This window comes from Pleurodeles waltl, chromosome 2_1 (assembly GCF_031143425.1).
Source record: "Pleurodeles waltl isolate 20211129_DDA chromosome 2_1, aPleWal1.hap1.20221129, whole genome shotgun sequence".
In the NCBI taxonomy this organism is placed as follows: Eukaryota; Metazoa; Chordata; class Amphibia; order Caudata; family Salamandridae; genus Pleurodeles; species Pleurodeles waltl.
Window position 1 is genome coordinate 391,685,921 of NC_090438.1, and position 17,987 is coordinate 391,703,907.

Consider the following 17,987-nt stretch of genomic DNA (forward strand, 5'->3'; position numbering starts at 1 on the left):
GAGCAGTGCTTTAGTTGTTTGTACTATTTTTTTAGTGCAAAATACCTCATCCTGTTTAAAGTGGACACGCGGATGCATTTCACACTAAACTACAGCACTCAATGCCAGTTGTGGTTTTTTCAGAATTATTCATAATTTAACATAATTTTGCTGAAATTTTGAGTAACTACAAAAAACAAATTTCAAGAATTTCGCACACCCAACTTGTAATGCAGTAACGATAAGGTTAATCTAATGTGTTGGGGCGTTTGTACCACATAACAAATGCATAGATAACGCTTGCTTTCAGCGTTTTTAACATTTTTTGAAGTTTTACTTCTCCAATCTAGTGAAAATCTGGCTTCCTGTAAAGTAACACACTGACCACTGGAAGCAATATTGTTTCTGCCAATAGAGTAGGTACTGTTCATCACTTTTGTGGATTTGATGCAGTGTCTTTTATAAATGATGCAAGTTTGAAGTTGCACCCAGAAGAGTATCGTTGTTTGATTGTTTGTGTCACATGATGGGAGAGGCGGTTGAGGGGGAGGCGCTTACCATTGCTTCCGAGTCCAGTCTGAGACCTGGCTCAGCAGATTGTTGCTACCACCCAGATGACGGTGGATCGACAACTGTGGTCCAGAAATCTGCTTTGTGGAAATATCGAAGTCCTGTAATTTATCAGTTTGATAAGAAGAGGTCCCTTGGAGTATTGTTTTGATGAATCCCATGCACGGTGAGAGCGATTGGTAGTTTTGAAAGCTGCTGAGGTTTCAAGCAAGTCACCTTCATCTAGATAATAATACTGCCATCTACAACTTCAGTGGCAGCAGTCTTTTTCTACAGCAGGTGAGAAACCACACTGATATGTAGTAGACGGTAAACATCCAGATATTCTTTTGGATGGATGACTTCTGATAGTTCTGTACTTTTCCAAAGCTTTGCAGATAGCTGGTGACTTGTTAGTTGACCATGCCACTGGAGATTTTCCAGAGGTGAGAGGATTTGAAGTTCATATTTACAGGATATGTGAATGAGATATTATTATGCTGAGGAGAGATAAGAGTGCTTCTCTTATAGGAGATTTTTATTATGGAAAGGGGTAACAGTTCTTCTTCACAGGAGTTGCTTTGAAGTCGGAGTGAATGGATCAGAAAATGGTGAAGGAGAGTTTTTAAGTGCTTTTTTCCAGTATACCAGGTTCTTGGGGCAATTTTCTGATAGAAAGTAAACACAGTCATACTTTTTTTGTTGTTGCACACAGACACACACACACATATTCTTTTAAAAATTACACCCCAATCTGAACTTATTTGTGAATACAATGAAACAGTTATGAGTATCAGGTGATTAGGTAAGTGGTATAATTGGTTAAGTAATTCATACATTTCTAGTTGAGTTTCTTTATAAATTAGTTTTGATGAATAATTGTCACTTTATTTTGCAACAACTAAATGCCCTCAATAATTTTCTTTGTTGTTCTTCAGTAATAAACTATATTTAGACAGCCTATCCAGGTAGCCTAATCAACACTTCTCCATAGTCATAATCATGAAGGTTGGCTAATCAGCAGATGGAGCCCAACAGGCCTTGATGGCCTGTCTGCCTATCTTAGTTCCCGCCTACGCAGCTAAGTGTAGTCTTCTTCCGTGTGAGCAGGGGAATGTGTCAAAAAACACACACACAATACACCTCGAGGCTGTCATTGATAAGAACTCTAACTTGTTTCAATTATCAACCTATCCTTAGTTCAAGTAGTGTTCAGTTTTTTCAAGGGACCAATGAGAACAGACAATGTACAGCAGGGCCGGCTCTAGGGCAGTGCCACTGGTGCCACTGCACCTGGGGCTGACTTTGGGTGCAGTGTTTTCAGGTATATTGTGGAGTTAAAAGCACCTGCTGCATGTTCCTCGCCTCCAGCAATTTTCAGGCAACAATAAAGATAACTCTGGTGATTAATGTTTTGCCTGGAAAGAGATTAGTGTTTTCTCTAGTGGACGTTTTAAGGTAGTTCATAGGGGTAATACGCCTGCTGAAAAGAGTGTGTACCATGCAGAACGCAAAGTGCATATAATGGAAATAGGTCAGGGGTTTACTGCTTTTGGCGGAGAGGTCATTTTGGTATTTGCAGTTTATACATTAAAATCCTAATATAGAACAGTAAGCCACTAATTGTCAACAAAAATTGCATGCATACTGCAAGGTATAGATTAAAGTGTTATTATTTTTCCCAGTCTTTCATTATCCTGTTGTTGCACAAAGGGTTCAGTTGGGTACAAACCACGTCTTATCACTGAAGAGCACCCCGAGCCATGGTCTTATATTTTAAATCCCGAGTTAGTACTTCTGCAAAACAAGCACTCTTTAACTATACAACCCACCAGTATTGATGACATGTGACTCCTGCTCCTTGTAGTCCTCTGTCTTATGGAACATATCTTATACACTGATTTAAACGCCTATGATTGTTTGTCTCTGAGTGCACTCTGACACCCTACACTGGTATAAGTGGTGTTATAAAATTAATTAAATGTATTTGAAAGAGAGTGATTATGGAGAGTTGCGGGGCACTGTTAAGGGGTGGTATTGAGGGAATCCACAATGGAAGTGTTTATTGGGGGGCACCAATAAACATTGTCGCACAGGGGTCCACCAGCACTAAGGCAGGCACTGGTCCACAGTCATAGGCTTTGTGAGCATGCACAGAGGAACTACAGCTTCCTTTGGAGTATCCTTTGTGATTTGCAAAACAAATTAATAACTATGCAAATTATATGAATGTAGCTAGGCATACATCAATGTGCATTTTTTTTTAAATAGTCCAAAAGGTTTCATATAAATTGTAGGATTGAAATAAGGTTTTAAAGGTCTTTGTCACAGTTTAAAACATATAGTGCCCTGTGTCCTTTTCTGAATGAACTGTTGATAATGTTGCAGGTGTTTGTGCAGTGTCAGAGTACAGTTCTTGGTTAGCTAAGCAAAACAGGTGTCGTGCTTGGAAAAGGTTCCTTTAGACATGATAAGAGGTCCATTATTCCTGAATCTGAGTACATAAGGGGATGTGGGAACAGGATATTATGTTTTCTTGTTTTTTTTAACATAATCTTGCTATTGACACCAGATAGTTTCTGTGGCTGAAGTTTCCTACTGTTGGCCGAATTCTATATATATTTTAGAACTTTTTAAATAATGTAAGTCACTTTCCATAGTTGGATGTAGTCAGAAATAAGGGGTAATAGAGTACCTTAATTTTCATTAAGCCATTCAGGTAAGCTTGTCTTTTTAAAAGTATGGGGCGATTCTAAGATTCTGCAAAAACAATAAAGCAGTTTGATTTTGTATTTTATGACTGGCAGTGTTTCTGTATTCTTTACCGTCTATTATTGTCTCATGGACAAGTCGGTTTCAGTCCTTCACAAACATCATTGCAGATAAAATGCTGTGGCTGGTGGAAAAGAGAGTTAAGAAGTTTTTTTTAGTATATAATTTTCTAGAATCAAGTGGAGCGCTCATTTTAATGGGACCATTAAAATAAGTCCTATCTACCATTACGTTAAAGTAATGACTAGAATACTAGAAGTTGGTTATTAATGATTACCTGCCAAACATAACATTTTGATCTTTTTCAGATAGAACAGATGATAATGGAGAAAATAAATTCTTAAATAATAGCTGAAAATGAAGATTGGGTGCCTTTATGGTTTAGCATTAGAAAGCCGAGTGGAGTAGCAATGCCTTGATATTAAAGGATCACCTCCTTGTATATTTTCCAGAACAATCTTTGTTTCGTGGCATTCCTCTAACTTATTTAAATATAAATTTAAAAAAATGTAAGTTATATTTTCAATATTGTGTTTATGTAGTAAGGGCGATCTTTCCTACTTTATTGATCAAAATGGGTGTTGTGGTTTATTCCATTCTCCATATAATTAATTTTATGTGTATCCAGTATTGCTACTTATTTTTTATTTTTTTTAATGGGCTTGTTCTTTTTACAATTTATGATCAAGCATTCCATGATTTTTTTAATGTCTTGTATTGGATGGAAGAGTTAGGCGAAAGTATAAAAAAAGTTCATTCTACCCCTGCGCACTAATTTTGAATAACACTCCTGCAGTGTTCTGCAAATTGTGCTCTCAGATTAACTGGTCAGAGGTGGCCCACAGGGTCTAGGTGTAATGAGTCCTCAAGGTAGGGCGGGGCTGGGTTTTTGGTGGGCCATATTGAAGTGTGGATGGCACTTACACACCGGACCAGATTATCTTTAACTAAGAGGCCAGTGGGGAAATATAAATGTAGTGGGACAGGCTAGTTTTTCTATGCACCATTGCTGTGTTTAGGCATTGCATGAGTGCTGGTCTTACCCTCTTTATGGAGGAGTAATTGATCAATGAGCTGTGTGTCTGCTAGTCTGACACACACTCTATATGAGACACAAGCACATCCTGTATGTAAGCGAGGCTGTTCATTTACACGCAGTGCATCATTTTAAATAATTGAGCTGCATATGTTCTTTCTTTGTGTGTTGCTTCCTCAAGATTCTGCACAATATGCGTTTTTTAGCATGGAGCAATCTCTTTAATTTGACCCTAGACAAGTTTCTACCTCACGTCTTTCACTCTCTACACTCATTCGTTTGTAATGCTTGGCTGTGTGAGGATGTCAAGCGGCAGAGGCACCGAGCACTGTTCCTCGCAGACAAGGAAGATTTGGCACTTTATGTTTTTCTGATGTTTTTTATACAGTAGCACGTGTGTTGTTTTGCATGAGAAGGCGCTCAACGGTGTTCCAAATGCTGTGATTGGATTTTAGAAACTGTGGGCACTGGGTTTCGCAGTAAATCTCCTGCTCGACTCCTCAGCAGTAATTACTACATGAAAGTAATAACCGAGCTGTACTGCATGTAACACCCACCACCAGCTTTAACAGGATAACATGTTTCTCACCGGGAGGCTGCTGTTTGCTAAATTAGATATTGTATTTCAGAAAAGGTCACTTTTAACCAACTCTGCTTCCACTGTATTATCTTGGTGCGACAGTCTGCCACTGGACAGGAGCACTCTGATTCTGGATTAATGAGTGATCCGTCTGCTTCCTCGGTACAATTTCTGTAGCCTTTGTGCCTGACTGTGTTAACGACAGATTGCACCTCTCTTGCTCATGGTGATGAGGTGACTAAGGCTGCGTTCATCAAGTGCCACCAGCTGCACAATAGAAGTCACTTAATTATACAGTTTTAAATTCTGAAATTAATATGCAAATCCATTGCAATTTAATGCCAGTTAGAATAGAGCTGTATGCTTGAATCTGAAGATAAGTTCTCTGAAGTTTCTGGGATGAGGCGATGTTAGTGACATGTCCATTTTTATTAATCCCTTTACTTTGTTTCCTACAATAAGCGACTGCTGTGTAAAAGTGAACATCGGTAGTGTCTGGCATGCAGCAAGCCAACACCCATATATGTACTTAAGTATGCACACCCATACGCACAGAGAAAGCTTTAAAACTCAAACACGGGGCAGAGGTAGTGCCTTGAGAGAGACAAAGGACTGGATTGGCATTTGGTCCCTACTTTCTTTGCTCTTGCCTTTCTAGCTCGATGCACACTACTGGCACAACAGAAAGCCCAGTGATCTTATGGAAGACGTCGGGGTCCAGTACTCTCAACCAAACACCTTCTTGTCATGAGCCCACACATCATCCTTTAAAAAACCCAAAGTGCCGAGATGGAATGGATATTGCTTTGAGCTTTATATGAAAAGGGCACAAAAAATGGATGATAAGCTTGAATTTAATTCAACAACTGATCATTATTCTAGACTACATTTCATTCCATCAGTTTTAGTTCATCTGTACCACTAAAAACAGGGACCAGCCATGTCTGAATCAATCTTTGGACAGCTGAGAAAGAACAGCCCAGCCTGTGCTGCTAGGCCAATAAATCCCTTACAAGCATCATGCTTGCATACGCTGAACTGAAAGCAGTCATTGTATGCTCAATATTTCTGACTACAAAGCAAAATCAGATATAATTGAAACAATGTCACAAAGCAAATTTTAAATCAATATATGGCCCTATTTATTTTCAGTTCAATCCGAGCTATTACTAGTGATTAATAAAGCAACAACCTTATTGAAGTTTTTATACTCACAACTAATATTTATGCATTACTTTCAGGATAAAACTGTGAAAGGGCAACGATATAGGATGTTTTCCAGAGATCGTGGAGAATGTTTTTAGACCTCGCTACACAGCACAATTGTCTGCAAGCGTACTGTTACTAATACTTTAAAGTATACATAGTTTGGCTACACCTTGAGCAATATCACTGCCTCACTTCACGCTGCTGGCTGCTTGGCATATCATTCCACCTTCCAGGAAGTACTTCCATTGAGATACATCACGGACTATTTTATGTCTGAAAAGTTCACTCAGTCATCACACTATTTATCGCATTAAATTCTTTACTACCCTATGAATTCTTTAGAGAAGACAATCATTGTTGCTACTGTTTTGGCAGCATTGGCAAAGAAAATAGGCAGGCTTATGTGGATAAGCAGAATTTGTGCATGTACTACATGTAAACAGCATCTGTGAATGCATGTTTTTACGTGTGCTGGCACATCATTGGCTTTGCCAATGCTTTTTTTGTGGTAGCATCTCTGCTGGGCTTTGCAAGGAAATGTAAGATCTGCTGTCCAAATGAGGATGACAAGGTGACCTCCCTGCGATCCTTTGTTGTCCGTCTCTGAAGATCAACTCTCCGACTTTGTAAAGCCAACACTGAGCTGTTAATTCTGCTCGCCTTCTGAGGCCCGGGTGATAAAGCAGGAGCGTCCCTGCAGGCTGCTCTTTCATAAATTGGCAGAAGGCGAAATCAAAGCGTGATATTTAAATGTGGCGGTGTATGACTACCTGCCGACATTTGCATATCCAGGCTCTAAATATTTTAACGTGTTAATTATACGCTAATAATAAAGTACCTTTGAACTTCCAGTCAAATTCACATTTGCAGAATGGGCTGCGTCGGGGAATACAAGCAATTCGGTTTGCAATGCATTGCGGGCACGATGTCTTCACCTCTGGATTGTTCTGTGGTCGCCACGATATAGCCACCTATTTTCCACGCAGCACATACATAGAAAGACTCAGTACATGCAGCCTTGGAAGGCAACTCACCATGTTTACTCCGCCTGATTTACCTTGACAACTGTTGTATTGTAAGTAATTTTATTAAATTGCATACTTACTTAAAATCTTTGCAATAAAACAACATCATAAAATATGATAAACAAATCATTTTAAGACCAAGTAGTAGCCACAAGTCAAATAAGCTGATTAAAACCTCAAAGCACAAGCAGCCGGCCCCTGAAGTCATTATTGTTGAGCTGGAAATACTCGTGACTGAACTCAGATCCAAGTGACTCAATTAACGAATTGGACAAAGAATCTGCTGCGCTGTCATATTATGCAGTGGCAACCACAAAAGCACAATCCTTTGAAGTGAGCAGCCAGTGTAAGACAGTACTTCCCTGAAGTCGCCATGGGCGTAGGGTGCGAAATGTTAAAATGCTAAAAGGGTAAGAGAGGTGCTTCCCCTATGACAGAAGGCGTGAGGGGAAGGTGGACCTGGAAAGTCCACCCTCACACAGTGGCCATAGGTCAGGTGTTTTGTACTTACACACAAACGCGCTTCTGTAAATGGCAGACCTTGGTTTCAGCCACCACCGTTTTGTCCACACAAGTTGTTGCTTCAAGCTCAATCAGCCCCGGGCAGGGCTGGGCATCAAGCACAATTGCACACCTTTTCCATTTTGCAAATGAGTGGTGAAGTTCCACAGCAAGCTTAGAGCTGATGTCTACAAACCAACAACTACACTTCTCCAGATACATTTAGTGATTTTCTCCGTATATTTGCTTGTTCTGTTGTGTGTCTGAGGGTGCTGCTGCTAGCTGTTGTTTAGTATGTGATGGGGATGAACGTCTATGGATGGGTGGCATTTACTTACAGTGGCTTCCACTTTCTATATGCACTCTATCCACTTTCACAATTAAACACCATTACCCAATACATTTTCCAGGCAAATACTCACATGTTCACCATATGGCTGTTTGCTGTATGTTGTCCTCTGAAATATCACTGTATTTCCTTCTTATGTTTCAGACGGAGAACTACTCATTTGACTCAAACTACGTGAACAGCAGAGCACACCTGATAAAAAGGTACACTCCATTTCCTGTTTTGCACTTTACGCTGATATTCATTGTCTCCCTGTGCACAAAGAGCTTGCAGAAGCTTTTGCATGGCTTGAGGGTTGGTTCTACACAACTTAAGCAAACTGCAATTCACCATTGTGTTTCTTAGATTATAAAGCCGACTGCCTTATATTTAGCCGAGATTTTTTTATTCATTTCTGTCACCATTACCTTGTTCATGGGCCACACAAGTGAGTTAGTTGAAAGCATGTTTCCATGACAACTCATTAACCATCGTTTGTCTACTCTGTCTCGCATCACACTATCATTACAATGACTTGATTTTGAAATGCATTCTGTGATTCAAGTCAAAGTGGGAACAACAATTGCTTTCCCTTCCACCCTCCACTGTGTTGTGAGGCCACCCACGCCTTCTTCCGTTGCAACTCTATATTGTGGCAGTGACTGTGCTTTGGATACGTCATTGCTCCTCTTGATGAGAAAATAACATGGGCATTTTGATCAACCAAAAATAAACTAATCCTCCCTCTCAGATACGCACAAAACACTCATGAAAAGGAACTTATTTAGTTGATTTTACCACCTGACAGTTGTTCAAAGCATGGTACTTGTAGTTATTACTTCGAGCAAGTCATGTCTTGGACCGCCCAGCCTGATTTCAGTTCAAAATGACCCAACAGTGGCATGGCACCTTTTCTGCCAGTCATTATGTGCTCACCACATAATCATCTCATAAAATAGGACTGTCTTCTTTAAGTACCAACCTTCTCTGAAGGAGCTGGCAGCCCCCCTAAACCACCACCAAATTAATGTCTTAACCATTTTCTTTATAAAGCAGTGACTTGTATCTGGCCTATCCAAGTAGAAACATACTAATAAGTATAATGTTCTATTGGTGCTGGATGGGGAAAATTGCATATTTTTAGGAATTTACTATTTACAGACGCTGGGCTAATACTATGATCCTACAATGAGTGAGGTGACTGAGCTACTGTTGGGTAAACTAAACAATTGGTGCATCAATAATAGGAGAGGTGGTCACAATTATGTACAAAAATTGGGTGGAAACAGGCCATCTGGAAATAAATGTGTGTTTCTGCATCCTCCGTGGTAAAGCATTCATAGATGGATGTCAGCAAAATCCCACTTTCAAATAAATAAAACTTATTTGCATGTACATTGTAGGTAACAAGAAACCAGGTTTCAGTCACCCTATTGACCAGATCTCTTAACCCTTAATATTTTTAAGATTGTTATTACAGTAAGACAATGAGAAACATGTTTCTTCATGCACAAAATGCTGAGGTCTTACTGATTAGTAAGATGAAAGTAGTGTGGGGTCTGCTATAGAGCAGTGAAGCTGAAAAAGCAGATGCATCTCTCACCCTCCCCATTCACTGACCTCATTTTGAGTAAAGATAGGGCTTCTATTACTGATGCCGGAGTTACCACCAGCTACATTAGAAGACACCCATGTGACAGTGACTCCCCCCCCCCAGCAACAATGCCATTGTCCCAATTTATGATTCCACGATTTACATGTGATAGTCCTAAGCCATTCCCACTGATCCTTCTGTGAGAGATAATCATGGTAAACATGGCGGCTACACACAGCAAACTGAGAAAACATTCCTGCAGTTCTGACAGAAGCCGTGCAACATATCAGGGACTACTTGAATGCAGTACTGGAAAGGATCACCACATTTTCAGGTACATTTGCAGGACCCATGTTAGTCCAACGTTTGAGGCAGGAAGCTGGTGTAGTTGAGGGGTGCCTGAGAAAAGGGGTGCACAAGAGAAGAAGTCATCAGAGCCAATACATTGGGGATTGTGTCATGGGCAGAGGCTGGGAAAGCCAAGTTGGTAGGTTCAGAAGCTACCATAGAGTGTTCACGCAAAAAGTAAAACCCATGCTGCGGGGAATAGAACTGTGGGAAGAACCTCAATCCACCCCCGGAGCAGTGAAGATTTAAAGATTTAGCTGTTTATCCATGTAAAGTTTCATGAAGGTGGTCTCTCCACAAAACTAACAGTCTGCAGACAGACCATGGAACATGAATGTTATGTTATTGTATTATATGAAATGCTCTAACACCTTAAGTTTTGTCATATCATGTTTTATTGCTTTACATATTATCTTCATGCATTTTATAATCCATCACAGAGCTATTAGTGTGTCAGAACAGTGTCATGTGAACTCAAATATGAAATAATAGTTAAAATATGTTAGGCAACTTCTTTCAAATGTACTTTATATGAGTCCACCAAAGGCAAATATTAGGCCTGGGTGAAATTTTTATTCCACTCGAGTAATCGGAGTAATTTTTGTAATTTTACCTTAGTATTGTGATGTGAAAAAGTGACTCGATTACATGAGCTCATGTAATTTAGAGTAATGTGGGGCAAAAATGCCTACTGCAACGGCACATAAACAGAGTGTGATTTGCTTCTGGCAGTTGCTGTGCATGTTCTGTTGCATTTAGTGCTATTTTCTTAGTGCATATGCATCCTCAGATCCATTTTGGATGCAACGTTGCATTCTGTGTTAAGGAAATAGCGATGGGTTTTGCTTCTGCTATTATTTGCATAATGTTGCGTAATTTTTCTGTAAGGTTACCTAATTACACTACCGCAAATTATGCAAGTTCCTTTCTTCACATTCTCCACTAAAATGTGAAAGACTCCTACAGACAAATCTTAGTACTACCCAGTGTTTAATTTGTCAAAAAATAAGTGCCAGGACCCTTGGCAGGATGCCACTGCAGCTTGCACCGCCCATTGCTCCTCCAAGCGCTGCTAAAGGCGGTACCTGCACAGCTACTAAGCATCACACTGCTACAAGTGTGACAATTAGGACTGATTGAGGTCCCAAAAGCTATAAGAATGGTGTTGGTGACATGTATTATTTCTTTTGAGTAATTAAACAAAAGCTGTGCTGCTCATCTCTAAATTACAAAAATAGCACCAGGACGTGGCAGCTGTCATAAGTACCGGTGTTGTCGTTTAAGAGGCGGTGCCATCAGCTCAAACTAAGCGGTTGTTTGTCTTGCTGAGTCTTGCTGAGATGTGTTCATTTGATCCTATCAAATGTATTGCAGCGCTGCTGAAAGAGCCGCCATCTGGTTAAATTGTGCAAGTAATATTTTAATAGTTTCTGCCTTTCTAAAAATTGTCATTACTACCACCTGCGATCAACACGTTACTTAAATGGAATGCCTCTCGGGTCCCAATGAAATGATTATATTCCTGCTAGTATCTACTGTTAATAGATGATTGAAATTATTACTGGATTGCAGAGCAATACTTGCACAGTCTTATAAAGTGTTTCTGTCATTATCAGGAGTGCCAGTACTAGCCACTCATTCCTCATAGGCGTGCCATAGGCGTGCCAGTGTCTGCCTGTTAAACCGATTGTTGTCATCTGTTGAGTACTGATAATGTACCACTGATAGTATTGCAGGACTGCTGAGCACAATTGGTACAGTCCAATTTAAAGTGCTGCAGTCCTGATGTGAAGCACTACTGCTAGCTGCTGAAAGTAGCACATCCCTCTTGAAGATTGCCAGTATTGGCCTATTAAAACACCTATTCCCACACCATTCGTTATCAATAAGGTACTATTGAAAGTTTTTCAACACTGCGGGGTAATACTTGCTTGGTCCTATTTAAAGTGCTGCGGTCCTCAGTAGGAGTAACACTGATTTCTACTGACAGCTCCAAACCCCTCACGAAGATTTCCAGTATCAGCCTTTCTGATGGATACAACTACCTGTGGATTCCTCACCTCATGAATACTCCCATGGCGCCAGCATTCTACGGAAATCTTCTTACTAGTCTCTGCACGTCGACGAGGACGTCACTGTCTCGCACGCGACGCCGTCTGACGTCATACAGGCAATAAGAGGTCCTCGACGACGTGCGGACGTCAGTTCCCTTTTTTCCGTGCATTCGAAACGGTTATCTTCGTGGGAGCAACTGTTACTCTTGCGGTTACAGTGTATATCTTGCTGCGTACTCTTTCTCTGTGGAAATAATGTCGCAGAGAAAGTCTGGATTTAAGCCTTGTCGTGAGTGTGGAGGCAAGATGTCGGTGACGGATCCTCATTCCGATTGCCTTTGGTGTTTGAGCTCCGACCACGACGTCTCGACTTGTGATTCGTGTCAGCACATGAATCCGAAGGCCATTAAAGAACGCGAGGCGAAGCTGTTTATGGCCAAGTCAAAGGAGAAGCATCACAAGAAAAAGTCTTCTCCAAGACATCGGCGTCATCGAGACTCCCGGCGCCGTAGAGAATCTCGGCGTCATTCAAGGGAGGCTCGTTCCAGGTCTCCGGATCGGCGCCGGAGGACATGGGAGGTCAGCCCCACGGTGACGCCGCATCCTTCGACGCCGTTGCTCTCTCCGACGTCTCCAACTTCGCCTGGACAGGCGTCGGTGATTGAGGTATTGGAGCCTCAGGTGTTTTCTCCGGCGCAGACGCCGAGGCCGGCGTCGGGGTCGCCTCCGAGTCAGGCACCCCAGTATCCGGCTTTTCCCACCCCTGGAGCCGATAGTTCCGCATTCTTGAATGCGATGTATGCCATCTTCCAACAGATGGCTCCAGGGGGTGCTCCGGCTGGGCCTTTGGCCTTTTCTTTGGGTGATCCTGCGCCTCTTCGGCCGGCACCCTTTATGCCCTTTCTCCCGTTTGGGAACGTGGGCTCGGCGCCAGTGTCGGCGCCGGTGGCCGCTCCGATGGCTTCGGAGGGATTGGCCCCAGGGATTTCCATCCCGTCGACGTCGAGATTTCGGCCTGTGACTCCGGTGGGTCCATCCGTTTCATCTGCTCTTCAGTCGGCGCCGAAGTTACCTGTGGCGCCGGTGGCTTCGGAAGATCGGCGCCGATCTCCGACTTCGGCGGAGGTGTTGTCGACTCCGCGGATTGAGCAACGACTGCATTCAAGGAGGCGTGCTCTCCGGGTACTAGAGGAGCAGGAGTACCAACGAGCCCTAGAGGAAGGAGAGCTAGAGGACTCGGGTGATGGGCTGCGTGGACTGGAGTCGGCCAGTGGGCTGGACACTTCCCCTGAGTGGGACCTTTCGTCCCCGGGGGAATATACCGAGGAAGCTGCTTCCTTTCATACAGTGGTACGGAAGGCAGCTAGTTTTTTGGACCTGCCTTTGCCGGTGGTGGAGGCGAAACAAAACCTTTTGACAGAGGTGTTGCATCCGGCCTCAGCCGCGGCGGAGCCTCTATTACCTTTTAATGACGCTCTGCTGGATCCGGTTTTAGAGGTGTGGAAGAAGCCGGCATCTTCCCCAGCAGTTCACAGAGCCGTGGCCAGGAGGTATCGGACGGCTCCAACTGATCCTGGTTTCCTATCTAGGCACCCTACGCCGGAGAGCTTGGTTGTGCAGGCCTCCTGTTCGTCCAAATCAGCGCCTGGTTCTTTCCCGACGGTGCCTGGGGACAGAGACTCAAAAAAGCTAGAGGCGCAGTCGAAGAAGATTTTTTCGTCCTGCAGTCTGGCGTTAAAAGCCACTAATGCGACCTGTATCCTGGGGAGGTATATTCATGCTCTGATGGATGACATCTCCTCTTCGTTTACAGAGCTTCCTCAGGGTCTTTTGGATCTTGTCTCTGATGCCCAGGCTGCTGCGACCCAAATTATCCAGACAGGACTGGATACCACCGACTCGGTAGCCAGAGCAATGGGCACAACTGTGGTGGAAAGGAGACAGGCCTGGCTCCGTAACTCGGGCTTTTCGGCAGATGTACAGTCCACATTGTTGGATCTCCCGTTTGATGGGGACAAACTGTTTGGGGCTAAGGCTGATTCGGCCTTGGAACGTTTTAAGGAAAGCAGGGCCACGGCTAAGTCGTTGGGACTCCAAGCTCCTTCTTCCACGGCCTCTTCCAGATTCTTCAGGAGGTTTCGTGGATTTGGGCGTGGCTCTTCCTCCTCTTCCTTTCGGGGAAGATATCAGCAACCTGCCTCTTCCCATCCCTATAGATCTTTTAGGGGGAGGGGTAGGGTCCGCACCAGGGGAGCCTCTCAGCAGCACTCTGCCTCTTCCTCATCCTCTGGCGGGGTGCAGCAGGGGAAGCAGCCTTAGGCTTCCACCATTTCCCACTCACTCCTCTCCTGTAGGGGGAAGATTACAGCATTTTCTCACCAAATGGGAGACTGTTACGTCGGACACTTGGGTTCTCAGTGTTGTGGGAAAAGGCTACACCCTTCCCTTTCGGGAGTTTCCGCCCCTCATCCCGCCCCGCCCTTCGTATTGTTCACAAGAACACCTCCTGTTGCTAGAACAGGAGGTAGAAGTCCTCTTTTTAAAGGGCGCGGTGGAGTTGGTCCCGGAGCAGGAAAGGGGTCAAGGAGTTTACTCAAGGTATTTCCTGATTCCCAAGAAGGATGGTCGTTTGAGACCAATTCTGGACCTGAGGATCTTGAATTGGTTCCTCAAGCAGGAAAAGTTCAAGATGCTGACCCTAGCACAGGTGCTTTTGGCGTTGAACATGGAAGACTGGATGGTGTCTGTCGACTTGCAGGATGCTTACTTTCATATCCCGATACTCAAGTCACACAGGAAGTATCTCCGGTTTGTGGTGGGATCGCAACACTACCAGTTTGCGGTCCTTCCGTTTGGTCTTACTTCAGCACCTCGAGTCTTCACGAAGGTGATGTCGGTGGTTGCGGCAGAGCTCAGAAGGAAGGGGATAGCAGTATTCCCTTACTTGGACGATTGGTTGATCAAAGCCAAGTCCCCGGAGCTTGTGTTGCGTCATCTGCAGTCAACAACCCAGTTGTTGTTCGACCTGGGCTTTTCGGTGAACGAGCCCAAATCTCACCTGGAGCCCTCTCAGCGCCTCCTGTTCATAGGGGCAGTACTGGATACGACATTGGGTCGGGCCTTTCCTCCGCCTCAGCGGATTCAAGATATTCAGGATTTGGTTCCAATGTTTCGAAATGGAGCGGTAGTTCCAGTCCTCAAGGTCCTTCGTCTGCTCGGTCTTTTTGCCTCCTGCATTCTGTTGGTCACGCATGCTCGCTGGCACATGAGGGCTCTTCAGTGGTGCCTCCGAAGGCAGTGGTCTCAACACAGAGGGGATCTAGAGGGTACTGTCAAGATCTCCAGAGATGCTGCTGTGGATTTGAAGTGGTGGATTGCAAGCAACAATCTTTCACAAGGAAAACCGTTCCAGCAGTCGCCACCAGTGGCCACAGTCATAACGGATGCTTCCACTCTAGGGTGGGGAGCTCATCTGGGGGATCTGGAGATCAAAGGTCTTTGGTCTCCAGAGGAACAGATTTTTCACATCAATCTGTTAGAGTTACGGGCTGTACGTCTGGCTCTCAAGGCCTTCCTCCCTTCCCTTCGTGGTCAGTCGGTACAGGTCCTAACGGACAATACTACCACGATGTGGTACATAAACAAGCAGGGAGGAGTGGGGTCGTACCTTCTCTGCAGAGAAGCTCTTCGACTATGGTCCTGGGCAAAGGACCATCGGATTTGCTTGATAGCAAACCATCTGGCCGGAGTCTTGAACGTGCGTGCGGACAGTCTCAGTCGCCACTTCTCGGCAGACCACGAGTGGCGTCTCCATCCAGATCAAGTCCGTTTAATCTTCCAGAAGTGGGGGTTTCCTCGGGTAGATCTGTTCGCCACTCGAGAGAACGCGCATTGTCCGTTGTTCTGCAGCCTTCAGTATCCGATGCAGGAAGCATTGGGGGACGCGTTTCAAATGACCTGGTGCGGCCAGTTGCTTTACGCGTTTCCTCCCATACCCTTGATTCCTCGAGTATTGAGGAAGATTCGCCAAGACCGGGCTCTAGTAATCGTAATAGCTCCGGATTGGCCAAGGAGGGTGTGGTACTCCGACCTTCTCCAACTCTCAACGTGCCCGCCGCTCCGTCTCCCTTTCAGGGCAGACCTCCTCTCGCAGTCGCAGGGGCAGGTTCTACACCCCAACCTCCAGAGTCTGCACCTACATGCCTGGAGATTGAACGGGGCAACCTGAGTTCCTTCTCTCTCCCGCCTGAGGTAGTGGATGTTATATTAGCGGCCAGGCGACACTCCACTAAATCTATCTACGCTAATAGGTGGTCTAAATTTGTTGCGTGGTGTGGAGAGAGGCAGATTGATCCTTTACAAGCTCATCTATCGGACGTTTTGTCTTTTGCTCTATCTCTGGCGCAGAAAGGTTGTGCAGTGGCTACCATTAAAGGTTATTTATCGGCCTTGTCAGCCTTCATATGTCTTCCAGACCAACCATCTTTATTTAAATCCCCTATTGTTATCAGATTCTTGAAAGGTCTTCTAAATCAATATCCTCCAAAGCCATTCGTTATGCCGCAATGGGATTTGTCCTTAGTCCTGACTTTCCTTATGGGGTCCCCTTTTGAACCTATGCATTCTTGCCCCTTAAGGTATTTGTTTTTAAAAACAGTCTTCCTGATAGCTATAACATCAGCAAGGAGAGTGAGTGAGTTGCAGGCCTTATCAGTAAAACCCCCTTATACAACTTTTTATGGGGATAAGGTGGTGTTGAGGACCAAGGCTGCTTTCCTCCCGAAGGTTGTTTCACCCTTCCATTTGGCTCAGGCAATTACTTTGTCCACGTTCTATCCTCCGCCTCATCCTTCCAAAGAGGAAGAAAGACTGCACCGTCTGGATCCAAAGAGAGCGTTGAGCTTCTTTATCAATAGAACAAAGGATTTCAGGCTGGAGGATCAGCTGTTTATTGGATACGTGGGCAAGAGGAGAGGAAAGGCAGTCCACAAGAGAACACTATCCAGGTGGGTTGTTCTTTGCATTAAAATATGTTACTCTTTGGCAAAGAAGGATCCTCCTGAGGGCATTAGAGCTCATTCCACCAGAGCTAAGTCGGCCACTTCGGCCTTAGCCAGAGGTGTTCCTGTGGTCGACATCTGCAAGGCCGCAACTTGGTCGTCCCTTCACACTTTTGCAAAACATTACTGTTTAGATTCTGAGGTTAGAAGGGACGGCCATTTTGCACGGTCAGTGCTGCAGGATTTCTTGGTTTGACCATTTAGGCACCCACCGCCGGGCGTGGTACTGCTTTGGGACTCTATTCATGAGGTGAGGAATCCACAGGTAGTTGTATCCATCAGAAGAACGAGTTACTTACCTTCGGTAACGACTTTTCTGGTGGATACATTAGCTACCTGTGGATTCCTCACGGTCCCACCCGCCTCCCCGTTGCCTTTATGGTCTTGCCAAGTAATCCTTGAGTGCGCTCCTCTTGATCTTTGAGGGTGCAATAGATGTATATATATAATATATTTATATATATATATAGGTATATGTGTATATATCTTTATGTATATACTTGGTGTGTGTATATATTTTTAAAAGAAAGAGTTTTATATATATATATATATATATATATATATGTACATAAAAAAAGATTTACAGTTATTCATACAATGTGGTGTATTTTTACAATATAATGGATGTTGCTTTGTTCTTTCATTGCATTGCCTGGTTGTTCTCATGCACGTAAAAAATGATTGGTACTGACGTCCGCACGTCGTCGAGGACCTCTTATTGCCTGTATGACGTCAGACGGCGTCGCGTGCGAGACAGTGACGTCCTCGTCGACGTGCAGAGACTAGTAAGAAGATTTCCGTAGAATGCTGGCGCCATGGGAGTATTCATGAGGTGAGGAATCCACAGGTAGCTAATGTATCCACCAGAAAAGTCGTTACCGAAGGTAAGTAACTCGTTCATTAAGACGTTTATTCCCGTAGTGTTCAGAACTTCAGAGTAATACTTGGAAAG

The 17,987-nt window shown here is 43.9% G+C and overlaps 1 protein-coding gene across 5 annotated transcripts in view; it reads left to right on the forward strand.

The window, feature by feature from the left end:
• The window catches only part of PCDH19 (protocadherin 19), a 211,627-nt gene that overhangs the window by 89,771 nt on the left and 103,869 nt on the right, over positions 1 to 17,987 (forward strand). For all 5 annotated transcript variants that reach the window (XM_069213065.1, XM_069213074.1, XM_069213055.1 and 2 more), the window contains one exon: positions 8,145 to 8,203. In XM_069213065.1, the coding sequence (XP_069069166.1) occupies positions 8,145 to 8,203 (59 nt within the window). The remainder of the gene's footprint in view (positions 1 to 8,144; positions 8,204 to 17,987) is intronic.